Source organism: Aquila chrysaetos, chromosome 8, assembly GCF_900496995.4.
Source record: "Aquila chrysaetos chrysaetos chromosome 8, bAquChr1.4, whole genome shotgun sequence".
Classification (NCBI taxonomy): domain Eukaryota; kingdom Metazoa; phylum Chordata; class Aves; order Accipitriformes; family Accipitridae; genus Aquila; species Aquila chrysaetos.
Genome location: NC_044011.1, coordinates 11,241,654 through 11,262,038, shown reverse-complemented (window position 1 = coordinate 11,262,038; position 20,385 = coordinate 11,241,654). Strand labels below are relative to the sequence as shown.

At 45.1% G+C, this 20,385-nt stretch overlaps 1 protein-coding gene across 1 annotated transcript in view; it reads left to right on the top strand.

Annotated features, from left to right (window-relative positions):
• Positions 1-20,385, top strand: part of FNDC1 (fibronectin type III domain containing 1) — a 74,607-nt gene that overhangs the window by 8,075 nt on the left and 46,147 nt on the right. The window contains exon 2 of the mRNA XM_030022748.1: positions 19,571-19,780. Within this exon, the coding sequence (XP_029878608.1) occupies positions 19,571-19,780 (210 nt within the window). The remainder of the gene's footprint in view (positions 1-19,570; positions 19,781-20,385) is intronic.

The window sequence follows — 20,385 nt, the reverse complement described above, 5'->3', positions numbered from 1 at the left end:
CCTGAGGTGGAGAGGGGTGCGTGGGCTCAAGTTCCCCTCTGAGACTCAGGACATGGGTTCTGATGTCGTCCCTGCTGTAGACTCCCGCTTGTCTATTGTGTATTGGGCTGTGATTTGTGATACGCTTAAATACACGCTTATCTGCTGTGTGTGGTGGTACTCCCTGAAATCACTGGACACTGGTGAAGGAAGTACATGCATGTAATTTTGCTGGATCGAACCTGCAAAGTGATGTGCCTTGGTGTCTGCCTCTCCAATCTGGGGATGTTAATCCCGCTGCACCACAGAGAGGTGCTTGAGGATAAATTTGGCTTGGTGATCAGGTGACGTTTCTCTGGTGAAAGAGACTGTGAGCACAGGTGAGGAAAGCCTGAAAATGTGGAGTATGCCAGCTTTCCATTTATTCCAGTCAGTGAATTTCAGAGTCTGCTTGGGACTGTTTAGAAAGTGATTTTTAATTCCTGCTTTTTATTGACTTCTGTGTTCCTTAACTTGTTTGTTTTGCGAGTGAAATGATTTACTATCAATCTAGATACTTGCTATGTTGTAGGATCTTAGGGCAGCTTTGGTGATGCTGGAGCCCTTCTCCTGAGTCTCAGACCCAAAGCTGTATGTAAGCAGAGGAGAGGGGAAGAGCTGCCCTTGGAGTGCATGGCTGTAAAGACCTGAATATCTTTTCCTACCACGATGACCCACCAAGAAGGTTCTGAATGGCATCGATCCCTTGAAGTATCTGGTGCTTGCAGACACAGAAGAAATTGCTTTCTTCCCAAAGAAACAAAGCCACAGAAAATGAAATTAAACAGAAAAATAAGCTCTTCTGTGATGGCACAGCAACTGTATTGAAAACCTAGAAAGTCTAAACCTTAAACAGCAGTATTAGCAAGCCAAATTTTCTTGTCAGATGTGTATAGTAATGTACTTTTTTGTTTGCAATGTGATGATTGCTGTGCCAGGGCACCAAGTTCCTGCTCTTCACTCTTAATGGCTACCATAAGTCAAGCTGGTCCTCCAAGAACACGAGTGCATGCTTAAATTGGTGCCAGGGGACCGACCGCTCAGCAGGCACTGCATGCGTCTTCATGAAAGCCCTTCTCAGTCAGGGGCAGAGCTGCTGGGTTTCAGTTGCTGAGTGCAAGGTAATACCTGTTTATTGCCATGATATGTCTCAGACCATACGTGCTCCTCAGCCGCCCTCCCAGCAGTTCAATTCCCAGTGGAGGACGTGTCATGCCCTTGGAAGTGCCGATTGCTGAGGGCCAGACACCTCCGCAAACACACTCGCTTCTTTCCTCTGCTAAAACAGTTTGTTTAAATTACCCTCGGGGAGGGATGATGAGTGGTGTGAGACATTGTGGGGTTCTGGTCATGTTTGGTACCACGCTGTGCAGGTCAGGCTGGAAACCTGCAGCTAATGATGTGACAGGGGAATGGGAATGAGTGTTAAAACCTTGGAGGGCTGGAAATAGATTTCAGACCACCACTTCAGAAAAGTTAAAAGAGAATGGCTTTGTACTGGCTTAGGTCTTTCCTTGTGGTGGTGACAAGCCAGCTGTCCCACGTTGTGCTAGCACGGGGCAGAGGTAGCTGTGCAGGAAGGCTGGTGTGGGCATGGCTGTGCCTGCACAGCGGTTCAGTGGGAGCACGTCTGGGAGAGGATGGTTTCCACACTCCCTGTTGGGAATGGAGGGAAGGAACCATCCATGTATGTGTCAGCAGAGGGGAGGGAGAAGGAAATATAACAAAAAACAAGTATGGTTTTTTTTTCCTAGCACCAGCAGGGAGAGAGGAAGGATGTCAGCCCGGTGGGGAGAGCTGAAGTGAGAGCTCAGATAATGATGGACCCCAGGGTCTGGTGGGGTAAGCATCAGAGTAACTGATGGGTTAGTATGGATGTTTCTGGAAGAAGATGGTGTGCCTGAAGAGAGGGGGGATTATTTTTAGCATGTTTCCACCATTCTACCTGTTGCTTCCCTTGGGGGGAAATGATTTTTTTCTTAAGACCAGAGCCTTGCAGAACAAGCTGCTAATAATTGCAGTAAGGGTGGCAGAAACAGACCCTATGAAGCCAAACATAAGAGCCTCCATAAAATTAGCCGTAGGGTTTGCAAGATTTTTGGCAATGAGAAAGGAACCATTTGGCTTTTTCAGCAAGAGGGCCTCTTGCAAATATATATTTTAAGCTGTTTGTGCTGTATAAATATATTTTTTTTTTTTTCCGAATTTCGTTATCGTTACAAGCAGTCCCTGTAAAAACTGAGAAGGCAAACAGTGAAACTTTGAAATGTCTGTAGAAGCTTTTGAGCAATTTGGGGCCCCTTTCTATGGAAGGAAATCACTGTGTTTCAGGAAGCTTTGCTGCTTTAACAAAATGTTTGTGCTACTGAACGGTAGCAGATGGCCAACCCAGAAGACAGTAGCGAGTTGCTTAAGCTACTTGTAAAGCAGTGCAAATTTCTTTGCCTTGCTAGTAGCGGCGATATGTTATTGTCATAGAAGTAAGGGCTGGTTTTCAGCAGGAGCTCATTATAGGGACTGTTGGCGATGGGATGTTCAGAGCTCACAAGCAAAGTGGGCAATGCCAGATGGGTGTTTTGGTATTTGAAAGCTTCATTCCTCTGAACTGCACCAGTGCCAGCTCAGTGTCAGAGCTTCACCTAGCAGCAGTCAGAGAGTGTACCGTATCCATACATCCTTTCACTCCACCCCTCCTTCCAAATCTCCCACTTCGGGTGTTCAAACAAGGATACATGAATAACACAAAATACGAGTCCGTGCACATTGGTGATGTATGGTTCTGGCAGGCTGCTAGCTATGGCATGTTAAAGACTCTGGAAGTCTATCATGGTCCTTCTTGAGACTTGCTCTCCTGATTTTTGCAGAGAGTTCGTTGACTTGAAGGGTTGATTTTCTTCCCCAGATGTCCCTCTTGCTGTATATCCCACTGGTCACAGATGCTCTGTGCTGCATGGGGAGAAGCCGCAAGTTTTGCACCACAACTTTGGGGGCCAAACCACCAGCTGCTTTGTAGATATTTGTATTTTCAGTTCTAGATATCCCTGGGCTGAATCAAGGAAGATGGCATGGATTCTCTTTTACAAACCTGCAGAGCTGTGAGTGCATCTTTTCGATACGTTCAGCTGCTTTTCAAGGGTATTAATTGGGTAAAATCTTTGCTGACCATCCCAGCTAGTAGTTGACAGACCGTGATGTGTAAACTGATGTGGTGATTGCAAGTGGCTGCTGCCATTTGCCTCAGTCATGTCTGCCTAGCTATGATAGGACTAGTTATAATGTGTAACACAACCCAGGGCTTTGCATGAAGGCATCCTTTGAATATGACTGCAGAAGTTTGCTATTTGAAAATGAAATGAAATAAGAAGGTCATTTATCAGTAATGAAGATCTGTGCCTATCCATTTCTTATCTGAGCCCAACCTAGTGCAGAGCTCCTAAGAACAGTGATAATACTATTCTGGCCATTTCCTTGGCCTGTGTTTTATCTAGTACCTATGAGTTTTGCACTTTGGAAGACTTGGAGTGTGTGCTGCCAGCTTCCCTTTCCAGGGTACAAAGCTATGGGTGTACTTTTTGGAAGATCTTTTACAATAAGTAATGTGGAATAAAGTTATTTAGAAGAATCAGGGCTGGTGTTATTTCAAGACATGTATTGTGAACAGGTTTATATTACAGGTAGATAAATAATGTTTTAGTGTTTTTTATTTGCATTTTTCATGAAGAGGAAGAAGCAAAGACTGTGTTATTTTAGGACTTTTTTTTCCAATCCCTGTGAAGAAACTTAATCTCTGAGGGCTGCTAATGAAAGAGCAGAGACTAATGTTGAGCCAGCGTTTTGTTCTTAGCAAACCTGTACCTTGGGAATCTCTCAAACCTTTCTGATTTATGAAAGGTTTGCAATGTGAAATAAAAAAGGAGAGTTTTAACTTTCTTTTTTTCCTTCAATACATGATGAAACTTGAATTCCTACACTCTGACTTTGCGAGTCTCAGGCATTTTTGGCAGTTTCTAGCGGAAAGTTGAATGTGCACTTCAACTAGAGATGGAATGGAAAGACTTTACATAAACATGTGAATCTCTAGTAGATTAAAAAATCTGTGCTACTTTACAGGGTAAGGGAGCAGGTTTAGATATATTGAGGTGGTTTTGGAGAGAGGTGTAAACCAACACCGCCCACATACAGGTAATCCAGAGCCCTTAAGGAGGATGATTTGGTGAAGTCTGTGATATGCATAAAGGAATGAACCAAAAGCAGAGCCACGCCATCCAGCTTGCCAACAACTTGGATCCAAAGCTAATCTTTGCTTCAGAAATGTCTCACTGACCCTTTTTTCCTTTTCCTTTTTCTTTTTTTTTTCTGTGTGTGAAAATCACAGTTTGTGGGATTTTCAAAATCCCAGGTATCTAAAGAACAGTTGAAGCCATGAGTTTTTGGCTAATTGTGGCTTGGTTAACACTTGTCACTGTTTCCACAAATGACTGATGTAATCCATTTGGTGGGTGTTAAAGTGCCCAAGATGAATGGGTTTTTCAGAGGCTCTGTAGAGTGGGGATGTTAATGTGAAGGTGGCTGAGAGTTGTCAGATCCTCCCCACAACCCGACAGTACAGAGAAGGTTAGCATTTGTCTCCTGCTTTGACGATCTGCCATAAAACATCCCAGCAGCCAAGAGCTGCGTGAGGTTTGGAAGGAAATTATGTGTTTGAATAGGAGTATTTCATTAAAAATACAATTCACAGATAAAGTGAATAATATGAACTAAGCATATAAAGCTTTGTGCTTTATGGATGTGGGTAGCCACTGCTTGATGAGGTTGGAGTGAAAGCTGGTGCAGAAAGAGAACTGCACTGCCTGCTGTGACTTTCCATAAGCCTAGTCCATATCTCCCATCAGGATAATTACGCACAGTATTTTCTTCAGCCTTTGAACGAGCAGGGCCTTATTCTTCACTTGACTGCCTCTGTAACGTGCCACTGATTTTAACGAGATTGCACTAACATGAAAGCAGAGCAATGGAGTGAAGATTTAGGTTCATAAGAAGTAATCCAGGTGCACAGCATAAAGATGCCGCCACGGTTTAGTTAGCCTCCTAATGAGCAGTGCAATTTTAGTAGGTGTGTTTTCCTCCTTGGAGATCAATGGCCATACCTGCAGGAAGCAGGACAGAGGTTGGCTCACAGGAGCACATGCTTTGGCTCTGGCTTGTGTCCCCTGCCAACCCACTTCAAAGCTACCTCAGGCTGCTGGGACACGGGGAGGGGAGCAGTGATGGAGGGGATGCATGACAGCCTAGAAACAATACTCTATTTTTTTTTTTTTTACGACCTTGCCTTTGGGCATCCTGTGAGGCCCACCTAGAGGGGAATAGGCTGGTTCATCTGCAAGCCATCCGTACAGGGGTGAGAATAAACATGGGTAGGCTGCAATGCAGTGACTCCCAGACCCAGGTCCCACGTCCAGATGGGGCAGAGTGGCATCGTGCAAGCTCCATGCTGGTGTCAGTGCTGGAGAGAAGGGCGTCTGTGGGCTTGTGATCCTGCCCAGCTGGGTTACCCTTCCTGTCTAGCCATACCTGTGTGGGCATCAGCTGTGCTTGGAGAAGCAGCAGCTGTGGCTGGTTGCATCTTCAACTTAAAGCTCTGCGTATGTTCCCTTGCGTGGAAGTCTCTAAAGAAAGCTTTCCCTTGGTGGCAGCTTCACAGAATATGAGAAAGCTGCTGAGATTAAGTCGGTCTGAGCAATTTTTTTGTCTTATTCCATGTTTTTATGAAACCATCAGAAATTTCAGATAAATGGAGCAGTGCTAGCAGATGATGTCATTTCTTTCTACTGCCATGGTGGGTTTTACCATGTGCATTTGTACCAGGGGTCAATTCTTTCTCGTAGAAACACATGTAGAGATTATGGCTCAGAAGCGGCAGCTCTCAGCATGGGAGTCCGTATATTTTACAAGAGGGATAATATCCATCCTGGCACAAGCTTTGTGTTCGTGCCTTCTTTTGCTGTTGTTGTGGCTTCCAGTAGCCCCGCACCCCTGACAGCCTTTGAACTGTTTGGGGGATGAGCAGCAGACTGGGACAGCGGAGGGCAAAGGGGGAGCCCTGCTTTCCAGAAGCTTGCGGTGGAAGGGCCGTTGAAACCCATGGGTTTGCCCTGGACACCAGTGACGGATGGATCCTGCCCATGCAGGCAGATATGCTCACACGTGTGTGCCCTTGGGTCTGCCCCAAGGAGCCGTGGAGTCGCTCAGGGGGATCCTGCTGCCTCGGGAATCTCTCAGGGGATCGTTTCTTCTCCTACCTTCTCCTCCTGCACTCAGAGACAGCGATGTGGTGGGCTTAAAGCCACTTTCTCACCACGAAGGAAAGCGTTACCTCTTGTGATACCAACGGGCTGCTTTAACATTGTTTAAACTGTGCATCTGGGGCCAATGCAGTTAAAGGCCCTAGGCTTTGTAGAGGCGGCAGTGAGAAGTGCGTAAGGGTGGTGCACGCGTGCAGGTGGAAGTCAGGGATGTCCCAGGAGAGACGTGGCTTCCAAGGATTCAGCACCGTGTGGCAGGTTTCTCTTCTGTGGTGTCCACGTCTTCTCTTCAATGGATGGTGTATTTTCAATGCCTGATTTGACAGAAAAATATGCATAAAAAAGCAGCATGAGTCAGGTGACCCTGATTTTAAAGAGGAGACTAACTAAAATTTTAGGTCTGTTAGGTTTGTGGCAATGTTATGTTTGCTCTTTACTTTCCTGACATGGTTTTGAGGTGCTGTAAGCGTCATTTTAGACTGTCAGAAACACAGAAGTTACCTCACTTTTGGGTGAATAAAGAGTGTGAATATGAAAACAAGAACAAACTGGAGGTGAAAATGACGTGGAGACTACAGTCATGAACACAGCGTGGAAAGACAGAAGCTTTGAAGGGGTGCATTTTGTTCCAGACAATGTCTTGCCATGGCATGAGTTGCTCCGTGTGGGTTCATGTTCTGATTTTCTCAGGCAGGTTTCCTTCCCATCACTGAACTTCTGGCTAGGGCTAGAGAACAGCCTATACAAGGATTATCTAGAGGAAAACAAGCTCAGTTAACTTTATCCTGTGCTTCTGTCACATTTGTGATTGCAGTTAGATTAAATTCAGACCGCACCACTTAAAGCATCCTTAGGCTCTGATTTATCTCGGAAACAGGGCTTAAGAAGTTGTAAGTTGATATTTGTGCTATTTCTCCAATTGAATATCCACTGAAGCCAAGGAATGTGAGTTTCTTGCCCGCTAGGAAAGGTCTGAGCCTCACTGGAGCTGCCAGCTGAGACAGCCAGGCGTCCTGCAGGGCGATGCAGTGTCAGCACTGGGAGACCTCAGGTGCATCTTGGGGGAGAAGCACTAGTATTCCCTCCTTCCTAAGGACGAGGGACTGAAGGGATGTGTGTGGAGGAATCTGTTGGGATCAATGGCTTTATCAGGCCTGTTGGCAGCTCATGCTACTCCTTTTTGTCATATGGATGGTGTAAAAGAAATAGGTTAGCTTTGCTATGAACTTGCTTTTCTGTTAAATCAGTGAGTCCCCTTCTTGCAAACCAAATTTCCAGTGATAGGCATGATAAAGGAGAGGTTCCCACTGAAGCCAGGGAGCTTTGGGTCAAACCTGGAGTACCACAGAGGCCCAGTCCCTCCTTACCCACTTCCATTTTTAAGCCCGGAAAAGGTTAGACTTAAAGTCAGTAAACAAAGAGTGAAAGGATACCTGCATATACATTTGAAACTCACTCAAGTATTAAAGATTTGACATGTATTTGTTATCAAAAGCTTAAAGGCTGTAAACCTAACTCTGCTGATGGTGCCACCTAATCCAGCTGTGCTCTCATCCTGTCACTGTTTGCTGGACTCTGGAGGAGCAGCCGGTGTCAGAGCTGTGGCTCTGTCCTGCATGGGAAGACAAATCCTTACATTGTCAGTTGTTTTGGCAGTACCTCTGACCAATGCAGTTAAGCCATGTCAAAGAGAACACTACACCAGAAATAAAAATGTTTTCGCCAGATGAAGAGCTTCAAATACTTCAAATGTAAGCAAGCTAATAATATCAGGACCTTGAAAGATGCATTGAAGAGAATCCCAAAGGAAAATTAGAAAGAGAAGTTCTATAAAGAAAAACAGAGTAATACCAACATGACTTACTATTACCACCAGCCAGGTGGAAGCGATGTATGTAGACAAAGGGATAATTCGAGTGGCAGTTTTAAAAGTCACTTTCCAATACTGCTTTTGAAGTAGGCAGTTTTAAAAGCACTTCCGAAATGGGTCTGCCAAATGTTCAGCTTTTTCCATTTTTTATTAGGGAGTGGAGAATAATTAAAGTTTTTATGACATACAAAGTACATTCTTCACTAAATGTCGCTCCATTTTGCATTAACAATTGAAGATTTTATTGTAGAAGGGTTACAGCTCTATATACTGTACCTAATTTTACAGTCTATGCTATATCCATCCATCTCCATCTCACTGCCTTATGCTTGGAAGTTTTCAGGAAGCCTGGTGCTGGAATGGGTTTCATGTTTTATTGTCCCAGAAGTGGCTGCTGAGTCGAACAGTGGGCTGTAGTTCTCCAGGAACTGAAACAGTGGTTTGATGCAAACCATGTGTTTTGGAGCCTGGGCTGTGCACTTTGCGTGGGTGGCAGCAGGGAGCCCCAGGGACCGGAGTCGTGCAGCCAGGAGAGCTTGCAACCTTCCTTCTCAATTCTTCTGGACTGTCGGGGTGGATTTTTTGTTGTCTTGATGGACCTGAAGGAGCAATGATTTGATGCCTCTGCCTCGAGAGTGGGGGTAGGTTTCAAAATAAGCTGGAGACAGAGGGTGCTACCAAGCTTTCAGCTGGGAGTGCACCAAAGAGTTTTGGATGAAGTCTTGAATCAAAGAACTCAAATGCATGTGGTGAGGGACATTTTTAAGTGCTTGTGAGACAAATGTCAATCTCCAACTGACGATCATAAGTGAAAAATACTTGCTGTAGTGACACAGTTACGTAAAATAAAGCAAAGGGGCTTTTCTTAAGGCATAGCTCTCCACAGCATCTTTTGAGAAGAGTGAAGAAAGGGAAAGATGGAAAATACAAGCTTTCCTTTTTTTAAAAATTGTAACAGTGGTGCATCTGGGAGCTGTATGGCTCAGAATGGATGGCTTTTGCTGTTACTGCTCTGGGCCCAGTTGGAGGAACTGTTACCATGAATTTTTGGTTGCTTAGTTTATGCGTGCAGCAAAGCACAACTTACGGAGCCTCAGTTCTCCCCTGCTGACTGTCATGTTTTTACTCCTTTGTCATGCTGGCTGTTTGTGAGATGTCAATGCCTTTTGTAGTTGTGATTCTGCAGGTAACCGGAGGTGGGCTTTAATCCATCCCTGTGTTTCTGTGCTTGGTACATGGTTGTTTTTGTCTGAGCATCTTGGCTGACAAGCCCTTCCCAAGGGATATGCTCCAGATGGCCACACTGATCCAAATGAAGCTTTTCCATCTCCTGCAATGGCAGTTCAAGCCAACCAGTCAGACCTACAAGGCGGCAGGTTTAGAGGGCAGCTCTGTCCTCATGGCAACTGACGAGGAGGACGTCCTGCCAGGAATGTGCGAACCAGATACCTGTCGTCTCTGCCTCACCTGTGGTTGCAGTGACTCTGCACTTGATTGTTTTGATGCTGGTGTTCTTTGTAGTGCCCATACCTGCCTGATGAGCAACATGGTCACTGATTTCTTCTTGCAGTTTAAAGTTTTTGGCTGTGTAAATACACTAGCAGAGTTAGATGAGCAACATCATGATTGGGAGCAAGATAGCAAGGGCACAGTCTTCAGGGAGAACAGACAGACAATTAAAACCCAATAAATCAATGGAAAGGAGTGACTTCTATGTCACTGCATATGAGTCAGTTCCAGGTCCCTGTAGGGCATAGTATGGAGAAGCAATCTAACACCTTCTGTGCTTGTCCCTTGGGATCCAGCTTGGTTCTGCTAGCTCAGAGAGGCGCTAGTTGTTAATCATGAGATAATCATGTTCAGCTTGAGGTACAGAAATCATGTAGATGAGATAATCATGTTCAGTTTGAGGTAACCCTGGAAAGCTATAATCTTTAAGCAGAGAATTTCCAGAGGAAAAAGGGCAAACCTCCCCAAAAATTACCAAGGAAAGAAATGAAGAGGCTTAGAGTCACCAGTAGCAGATATGGTAAAGGGCATAACTAAATAATTTTTATTTAACTACCTTTGTACAACACAAAGGAGAGGAGCATCTCTTTAAATGGAAAACTCTACTTTTGGAACCCATGAGAAGACTTAGGATTTCATACGACACATAGGGTATCTGTGAAACTTATTGTTGGTAGATAATATGGAATCAAAACACGAGCAGTTGAAAAGGAAAGGTATTTTTGTAACTTCCTGAATACATTGCATTGCCTAGGAGATCTTAGGAATAGGGTGTGTTGTACAGAGTAGAAAACTGCTGGTAACTCCTCAGAAAATAAGTGGATTCAATGGGAAGTGAATTCTTCTCTTCGCAAAGATTTTGCCAGTGCTCCTCGTGGGAACTTCAGCATCCATTTGGCATTACGTTTTTAGAGACAGCCCATAGTGCCTCAATCCCTGGGTGCTGTGACGTTTCTCCTTTCTTCTAGCTCTGAGGTCATGTTTTCTAGATCTCTTACTGTGTTTATACCTCTCCTCTTGACTTTCCTCAGTGGGCCTGTATCTTTCTTAAAACATAGTAATTGGCTATGGGACACAGTTCTTACAGCAGTGAATTTCCACTGCACAGTAGAGTACAATAATCTTCAGTTGATCCAGCCAGAATTATATTGATTTTTTTGGACAACATCACATTGTTATTTTGGTTAATCTGTGAGCAGCTACAACCACCAGATTCTTGTCTTGACTACTACTGCTTTGCATGTTATTCTCCATTTGATATTTACTTCTTTGTGGTGTCTTTTGATTTTTTCAATGTGTGTTACCTGTTCTAAATTTCATCTGAGTCACATATCTGTTTTATATCCATGTATCTATAACTATAGGGAAATGTTAAGCCTGCAAGCACATGTGTATTGCTAGAATGTTTTCATTATTATATGTATATATTCTTTTTCACAAATGTTAGTGTTTAAAAGCCTTAAATAATAGAAATTCAGGAAACTCCAAGTTAAAGTTGCAGTCTTGTCCCCACGGCAGTGCTGAAGTCTGTCCCAGAGGAGCTGGGAACATCAAGTCCTCTGCCTGCATTAGAGGGAACAGCCTAGCACTGTTCATGGTCTGCAATAGTATTTGGAATGATTTTTGCTGGTAACTCTCATAGTAAAAGTATGTACATCTATCATTTTGGATGCATCAGGAAAGGCAGGGAAGAAGCTGTTCTCCGTACAGATGCTGTGGCATCCCACAGAGCCATACCGCTCGCAGGTCTTCTGCCATGTCCTCCAAGCTTACTGATGTCGAGCCATTAGGAGAATGTCTCGGTTTAGGGCATGTGTTTGACAATGGAGACGTGAAGCTTGCAGAGGACACAGACTAGTTTTGACTTTGAACAAGATTGCTCTGCCATGCATGGGATGAATGGAGGTAATGACCAGGGTCGTGGTGTGAGAAGGGGATCTGCGATGGAAAGTATTTTGAAATAAACTGGTTGCGGCCCCTTTGCCTTCCTGCCCCTATAGCAGAAGTGCTTCTTAATCCTCCTCCAGCTCAGCCCAGTGGTGAGGTCGGCCACGGTCAGGGCATCCCCACACCTTTGCCAGCTGGTTTCGCCTGCTCTGTCCCCGCAAGGAGCCCCCAAAGGTGATCTCACTCCAGTACCACCTTTCCTCCAACTGAGTGAAGAGGCAGGTGTTGGACAACACCCCGGATGGACGCTTGCAGACCAGGGCCACGGCTGCGGTGTGCTCTCACAGCCCCTTCAGGGTTGCTGGGGTGTTCTACCGCAGCGGTGGTTTGGTCACTGGAGAAACCCTGACAGGAGGCATCCGAAGGCAGCGGGTGTGAGAGAGGAGGGTAGCCCAGGCTCCATGGACCCCCTTCAAAGGGTGCTGATGCAGAAGGAAATCTGTGTGTGGATGTCAGCAGGAGAATGTGAAGCCTTCAACAACTCACTGTTGGTTGTTCTTAAGTAATAATACATGTATTAATCGTGTAGAAATACGTTGTTGAGTTTGGAAAATGCCCTAGTCCTACTGTGCTTAGCATTCAGACGGCTCTTCAAAGGGAGCACTGGAAACTTCTGCTGATGCTGTCAATTTAAAGAATGTCCTCTGGATGCCAGGTAACTCCTCTACAGATGTATAATGAATCGCTTTGCTTAAATCAGACATTACCATTGGATACTGGTCCTCTGCCCAAAACTCCTGGCCAGAGCCTGGTGAATTATGGCACACTTTCCATTGTGCTTTGCAGGAACTAAAGTGTTCCAGTCCCCGCTTTCTGCGCCAAGCAGAAGTGTGTGGAAATGTGCTGAGCGATTATTTTTTTTTTTTTCTGCGAGAAACAAAGGATTTATGTGTCGCTTGCCTCCACTGCTTTAACTGATTGGCTTATTTCCAGGAGGAGATCTAATGCTGAGTGTATAAATTAGTGGCATTTAAAAAGTTGATTAGCCCACGTAGGGACAAGGTTGACAGTGCATTTTAAAATGCTAGGGGACCTACCAACCTGGTAAGCCTGAGGCTGGATTTGTTCTCCCATTTCAGTCCTACATTCTCTGATCGTATACTTATCCTTTTACACGTGTTAACTGCTGCAGTGCTATAAAGATCCCCACTAGACCTAGTGCTATGCTCTGTGCCCTGAAGTAAATCATTGAGCCCAGAGTCTTCTGGCGTTAGAGCCGTCAGCACATCTCGGTTCAGGGGGCCACATCAGCACTGTTTGAGCTGGCTCACCAACTGCAGGAAATATCTTTGCAGAGTGAACTCTTCTCAGGATGGACCCGATCCAGCCCTCATTGAAGCTGGTGGAATTGCTTCCATTTTCTCAACGGAGCTTGGATCAAACCATCAACTTAAAAAAAAAAATCCATTAATACTTTGCCAAAGTGACATGGTGCATTATTTTTTGGGTGGAAAACAAGTATTGTCCTGTGGTATTTTGTCTGTCCTCTTTCTTCTTCACTTTTCTGCTGATGTGGCTTTGGGATAGCTGTATGGACATAGGTAACAGTGAGAGTATGTGAAGGCGAGGAGCAAAGCAGCCACCCCTGTGTGGATTGCTGGATGAGAAAGGTGGGATGTTCTCTTTCCCTTGTGCCTCTCAGTTATGGTAAAATGCCATTTTTCTTTTCCTGTTCATGAATAACAACTGGATTGAAAGTCTTGAGTTGCACGAAGGACTACAGAGCTTTAGGCACCTGGCTCTGCTAGTAAAGCTCTGCTTTCTCCTTTTTCAAATACACTCTATTTCATAACCTATTTCAAATCAGGTGAAAAAATAAAATGGTGTATCGGAATTGTCCCAACCCTTAAAGCCAATGCACAAAGTGATTTACCTGCTGGAAGATGGTAGAGCAGCATGTGGAAAACAATGCCCATTGCGGGCATGAAGAAGGGATGGGTGATCATGTTGCAAAGTATTTTTGAAAACAATAAACTCTTTTTCCTGGCGAAGGGCTGGCCACGATAAAGCTCTTGGTACATGAACAATGCCACCTGAGCGTGGGGCTTTCCCCCCTTGGCTTCCCTGGTGCCTCCTGCGGGGCTGGTGTCCCTCAGTCTTTCTGCACCCCTGGGCAGATGCCTGTCTTGGTTTCACAAGTTGCCAAACAACGGCAATTGTAGAGGTGCCCTAGGATGTGTTTGCCACATGTGCTATGAACTTGAGCGTCACCGCTCAAGCAGTTGCATTTAGGAGAGACTGATGCAATAGGTTTTAGGAGCGTGGATGTTTTACAAAGGGTCTTACCTCACAAATGAAATTAATTTTAGAGTTGCCAGCTGAAGAATCAAAAAGTAGTGCCTCTTTTTTTCTGTTCGCTTATTTGCTGTCATTTTTTGCTACAAGTACAGCTGATAGCTTCACGGTGGTAAGGCTTGGACACTTATGAGACTACATGGTATACAGGACTGTAACGTCCCAAAGAAATAGCTCAGAGATCTAGGAACCACAGTTGGCTGAGGTACTTTTCCAGCCCTGGTGGTGGGTTTTGGGAGGGATGCTGTACTACGTTCGTAAACTGAATTGCTCAGCTCTGAAACTGGATTGCTTTTCCAGATTGGCAGTGGATTGGCAGTGGTGCAAGGTTATTACCTCAGAGGACAATTGGTTGTGCTTAGGGAGCAGTTAAGGACTTCTTAAGACAAGGATCTACTTTTTGAGGATGGTGAATGAACTCAGCAGTTTGACACATTTTATTTAATCTTCCATACTGTTTGGTAAAGCAGCAATGGTCTCAAATCCAGGGTACAGAGTCAATCAGTGTTATTTGATGCTTAGAACTTAATTTCAAAAATAAAATAATAATAAAAAACACCCTCTTCCCCCCCAACAAAACAAAATAAGCAAAAAATCCCACCAGTTTGCTGTTGCAGTGTAGACTGTGATGATTTTTGGTCAAGTTGCCCGTGACAGGATTTCATTTGCCAGCTGGCATTTTTGGCCTTTTCTAATGAAGTTAGTTGATTGCTTTCTGATGAGTTCGTTATCTCTAAGCAGCTACAACTTCTCTCTTCAAGCTGTTACTTTGCCCATGTAAAAGGGTCACTGTGCTTAGCCTCCCAAACTTCTGCCTGAAGTGAGAAGAGAGGTTGGTAGATGTTTATAGACTATATGAATGTTGTCTACTAACTGTGCCAAATATGTGTCCTCTCTGCAGCAGAACACATTTTATAGGTCCAGTTTTCCAGTCCTGAAGTAATGGCACATAGAAGGAAAATGTAGAAAAGTTTTTGCTGACTAGGGAAAGCAAAAGCAAACATACTGTACCTAGACCTGTGGTGGTAAATTGAAGTCCCTGATTTTTTGTGACCTCATATTTCAACTACTTTTTTGCACTTTTATCTTAATAGGTTTGAGTTGCTTGGGATATTTTTCCCCACAGTTATAGATTGATTATTAGGGGTCAGTACTTCCCTTTTCTTCTGGAGCTGTTTTGTGTTTTCCTTTGCTAGATAATTGATGAGGCCCTCTGAAGAATCTGTGTGTTTTGGCAAGTGCAAGCTGCCTCCTTGTGTGGTTGTTTAGAGTATATTTTACCCTCAGCTTAGACCTCATGCTTTGGGCTTACATCATTTGTAAAATGTTCTCCCACAGTCCTGACACGCACAGAAACTTTGGCAGTACTAGTGGACGTTTCAACTGTGAAAAGTCAATACCGAGGCTTTAATCAGCCCTGCATTTTTGGGGCCAAGATACTATACACAAATTCCTGCAGCTGTAGGTAATGTTGGATTTCTACACTGAAGAGAGCATGAGGGAGTGACTCTTTCTCATTTTCCAGAACATAGAAAAGGATTTGATTTTATTTTAATTGCAGGTAGCTCTTTAGATGAGGTCTGAAGATGTTTACCAGTTGATTTAGTTTGGCCAGAGCGGAGTTCCAGAAAACTGTTAAATCAGTTTTGGAACCAAAAGTGTAAAAAAACTTGGTGATGCTTACAGGAGCAAATAGTGGGGAGATGGGGAAGAATCAACCTCCAGTTCAATCAAGCACTTGGTAGCTGTTCCCAAAATTTATTAGACAAAAAAAAGGAGTTGGGAGTGAATGCATCTGAAGACAGCTTTTTCATTGCTACTGATGTGGGACCACGTCCAGAGTTTGTTGAAATCCAGCTGAGTTCCTGGTGTGCCAGAGTAGGTGTTAGATGGGGAGCAGACAGCTGCAGTCCTGTACGCTTTCATAAAGGTCATATCTACTGTCTCTGATAGGGGAGACCACAGGCGCTGTAGTAGCTGTCAGCTGTGCAGCTTTCATGCTGATCCAAAATCTTGTCTTGGGACCTGTTAGGGCCATCTTCCGCTGAGGATTCAGGCAACCTGCCCAAGTTTAGACCATTGCAAAAGGTAGGGAGAGATGCCTGGCAGGATCAGACTGCAGCCCAGGGAAGAGGTGGAAATGTTCCGTGCTGCTCAGGTGCCCTAAAAGTGACCGGTGTCCTGGGCCATTTCTGGATGCCCGTTTATGTGCTGGGTGGGACTCAGCTGGCCTGGATGGAGCTGTGGTATTGATGCTGGGAACGAGCAGCAGTGCAATGTATCCATCCTGTGACGTGGGGATGTGTTATGCCAGGTAGTGAGCAAGATATTGGGGTTTCTGTTTGTGCTTGGTCCTCCTATTGGTAAATCTACCACTTCCTGCATCACTGGGAGTGCAAACTCCCAGATATAACCTGATGTGTCTTTTCTCCCCGTGGGAGGATGAGATTTTGTTTACAAATCTCCGCACCGCTGTTGCTGAGATCGGTGTACTTGTATACCTGGTGGATATCTGGGAGCTTCTCTTGTTGCTCAACCTCCACAGTCCCAGGGTTGTCCTCCCCCTGGAAATCCAGGCTATTTCCTGAAGCCAAGACGAGAGGAGGGGACGAGGGCAGGAGAGTACTCAGCTGCAGGGGCTGTGACAGCGGGAGGCAGTGCCTTGCTGTCCCACGGGGGACGTAAGAAGTGGGAAATGTCCCGACTGGGGAGGGCTGGCCCTACAGCGCAGCTGAGCCCGGCGAGACAGCAGCCCCGCAGGCGCTCGTACGAGGTGGCGTGAGCTCAGCTTCACCTTCTTCCTCTGTGTGGCTTTGGCCAGAACCTTCAGCCTTATCCCAGACCAGGCTGATGGCGCCTGGGCTGCGGGCTACAGCGGGGTAGGCGAGCTCCTTCTGCTGCTCTTTGTTTTTAATGAGAAATCCCTTTCTTGTCGAGGCTGGCACAGAGTTCGCACAAAAATACTGGTTTTGATGGATCAGCAGTTACCAGCAAAGCCATTTAAACCATTCTGTTAGCTCCATCCTGGATGCCTTCAGATTCCTGCCGGTCAAACTGTGACAAGGAAAGATAAATACAACCTGGAGCTAACTAGTGAAATGGCAGCAATGGCCAGTAAAGTGTGCTGCTACCATGAGGAAAGTAATCAAAGCCTTAGAAAGCCCTGGTTTTAAAATCTCCGCTGATCCCCTGCATTCAGCATTATGGTCGATAAACTTCTCTTTGCCTAAAGCCACATTTGTTTTAGATTGAATACTTTCCATATGGCGCTCTAGCTGGGCTGGTTCCTTTTGTATCTTTGGTCCCTTCCAACTCTCTATTTTAATTGCAGTTGGAAGCTGCGACTTGGACTGGGGGAGCAAAGCTGATGGGCTGCAGCATCCCTCCCAGCCACCCCGGGGCAGCGGGGATTCTATGAACCTGCTTCATTCTATGATAGAAGCTCTCATCCTAGGCAGCTGGTGCAGCACTGGAACAGGTCCACAGGAACGCTGTGCCATCTCCGTCCTGGGAGGTTTTGAAGACTGAGCTAGGGAAAACCAGGGCTGGCCTCACGCAGTGTTGGAGACAGTTTGTCTTTGAGCAGGAGGTTGAGAAGAGACCTCCAGGGGTCTGGATTTTGCCCTCTTCCAGTTCTCCGTGGTGGTGCTGTGAATGAAGGCTGTGTGCCTACATGATCAGTGACTATGGGGCTTTTGAAATCTGTGTTGAGCAACTGCTCAGGAGAGCAAGAAAAAGAAACCGTGTGGGAGCAGGTGGTTTTTTTAATAGAGTGCGTGACTGAGAACATTCCTTGAAAAGTGGTCAGGGAGCTTCATGAAAGCAACCATATTTATTGTATAGCAAAAAGCATTTATCGTTTGTTAAACACTTAGGACCAGGTCCCCTGCTGTGATCCAGCTAGTATGCACTGCTCTGGCAACACGAAGTGTCTGTAAAACCGGCTTAATTGGCTGATTAATCTGGGTTTATAGCGGCTTAGTTTTGCTCTAGTGGTGAGGAGCAGGCAGAAGAGAGAAGCTGCTGAAGTCCATGTGTTTAAACTGATGATCCGTCTCTCTGTAGGCAAAATAAAAAGAGAAGTTTTACCATGCTGAGCTGCTGCTCAGTGTTTCAGTAGAAGAGCAGAGTTCCCTGGGAGTGCACGGTTCTCTGCCTATGTTATACACCTCAGCAGCACTGAAACCTTGCGTTTCTCACAGGGATTTCAAGAGAAGCTCTGCAAACAGCTTTGAGAGCCACTATGATCCCTTGAAAAAGGTAATTTAATAGAAGACCATTTGTTGGGAGTGTGTAAGAAGATGCAACCTTGTCAGCAGATCAAGACCAGTGAGCAGTTTGGTTATAGAAGGTGTCACTGAGCAGAAATATTGAAAAAGGACCTGCTTTTGATGTATGTAGGGACATGCAGACATCAGTACTTAAAGTAACATGTTTAAGTGCTGTCATGAGTAAATACGAACTCCTGAACTGGTGCTGGAAAGCAGACCTCACTATTGCTCTGATGGGGTACTTTGGTGCATTGTCTTCCGTTGTCTGTCCAGGTCTCTGGCAGCTGTTGCTGTCCCAGCCTCTTGTTCTCTTGACATTTGCTGTGATTGCAATGACTGGCTTAGCCAGTGAGTGAGAGGGTTTGAATACAGCGTGTAATCTCTGTGCTGGCAGGTTCACACAACCTTGTGCTTGGTGGCATGGTATTGCTAGAAGAGACTGAGAGAGTCCTGCTTTGAGTGCAAAATGTAAAAGATAAGAGGCAAAAAATCGCTGCAAGTGTGGGAGATCTCAATCCTGGCTGGTGCTACCAGCACCTTTTTTCCCGCTGTCTGCTCTGCTTGCAGCCTGCGCACTGGCGTGCTGCAGGTCATATGCAATGGAGAATGCCACGAAAACTGGAGATGCCGTTCAGAGCAACCAAACTGGTTGCTTGAGTAATCCTTGCATCAGTGTCACTTCTTAAAAGAATGCTGCCAACTTGCCAGCAAATGTAAAAATAAACGACTTGCATAAGGTACCTGTTACAGTGCTGGATGCTCAAGGGATCGTATAATGGGAATTTGGGAAGTCAAGAGTTGAAGCATGTGCAGAACAGACCTGTTAAATACAAGGCTGTCAGAGGGCAGAACCATTAGTGATGGGTTTAGGAGAAGAGAACCTGCTTTTAATGTGGATTGCTTTCTAAAGGAAAGTTTAAAAATAGTGAAACGGTTCTGTGCTTCATTTTACACTGACCTTTAGCACTTGCCAAAAAAATAATGTACTGGTGTGCCTGAACTAGGGAAAGGGGATTTAAAAAAAAAAAAAAAGGAAAAGATTAAACAGGAAAACTACAAGACATCCCCAGTTTCTGGCAGGAATCCTTGTATTATGATATGTTTTCACTTTTGGTGTCTTGCACCAGTCTGTCTGAAGAGCCTGGGAAAAGACACTGTTCAGTATTGTACATCCCAGTTGGAAAACTTGTTACTGTAGTTGGGTTTTATAACAAAATTAAAAACCTATAAAATTATGCCCTTTTTTCTGACGTTATTTGATAGATGTTCTTGCAACAGACATGTGGGCTGCTATACATGTCACATGCTTCATAATAACTGCGATGGGTTTTGTGTGTGTGTTTGCTTATTTTTTAAAGAGAAGGACATACCAAACAGACCTCTGAGAGTGCGCACCCAGTCTCCAGATGGCAGGTTATCTTTTCGGTGGAAGCCACCTTATGGAGCGGGCTTCAGGGGTCCACGCAGCAGATCCCAAGGTTACCTCCGTGGGTCTGGAGAGAGCAGCCGAAGGATGAGCTATGCTCCGCTGCTGCAAGAGCGACAAAACCAGGAAGCAAGAAAACTAGGTGAGTCAGATTTCCCTGACAGCATCTAGCTGAGCTAGCACACTTCTGTAATCCCCTGTGGCTGCTAGGTGATCACAGATCACATGTTGTTATAGCCATCAAAATGACTTTTCTATAAATGAAAATGCTTACTATAATCACATTCTATAACATGTTCTTAACAGAAAAATGCGATGACAGGGTAGAAAGTGTAGCAGAACTTGATGCTCTGTTAAAGAGACACCATGTGCGAGTTACTCATATTAATAGCAGAGGGAAGGGCTGGGGAGAAGAGCCATAGCTCAGATTCCCCTTGCATGCCGTGGGGCTGCTCTGAAATCCATTGTTTCTTGTCCTCTTCTTACACTTTGTGTCCCTACGTTATTTCAGGCCAGTGGAGAAAAAAATAATGCTTTAATTAAATATATCCACACTTACCATTAAAACTGCTTTATGGGCTCCATATTAGTGTGTTACACTCGTATGTCCGTGTTCTCTCCAGTTCCTTCATGAGGTCCTGGTCACTAAGGGCTCCTGAGACAGTCAGGTTGGCCTCTTCTGTGCTCCCTACCCTGCCGTGCAGTGGTGGTTTACACTCGTGCCCTAGATCACCTGCCCTTGATTTA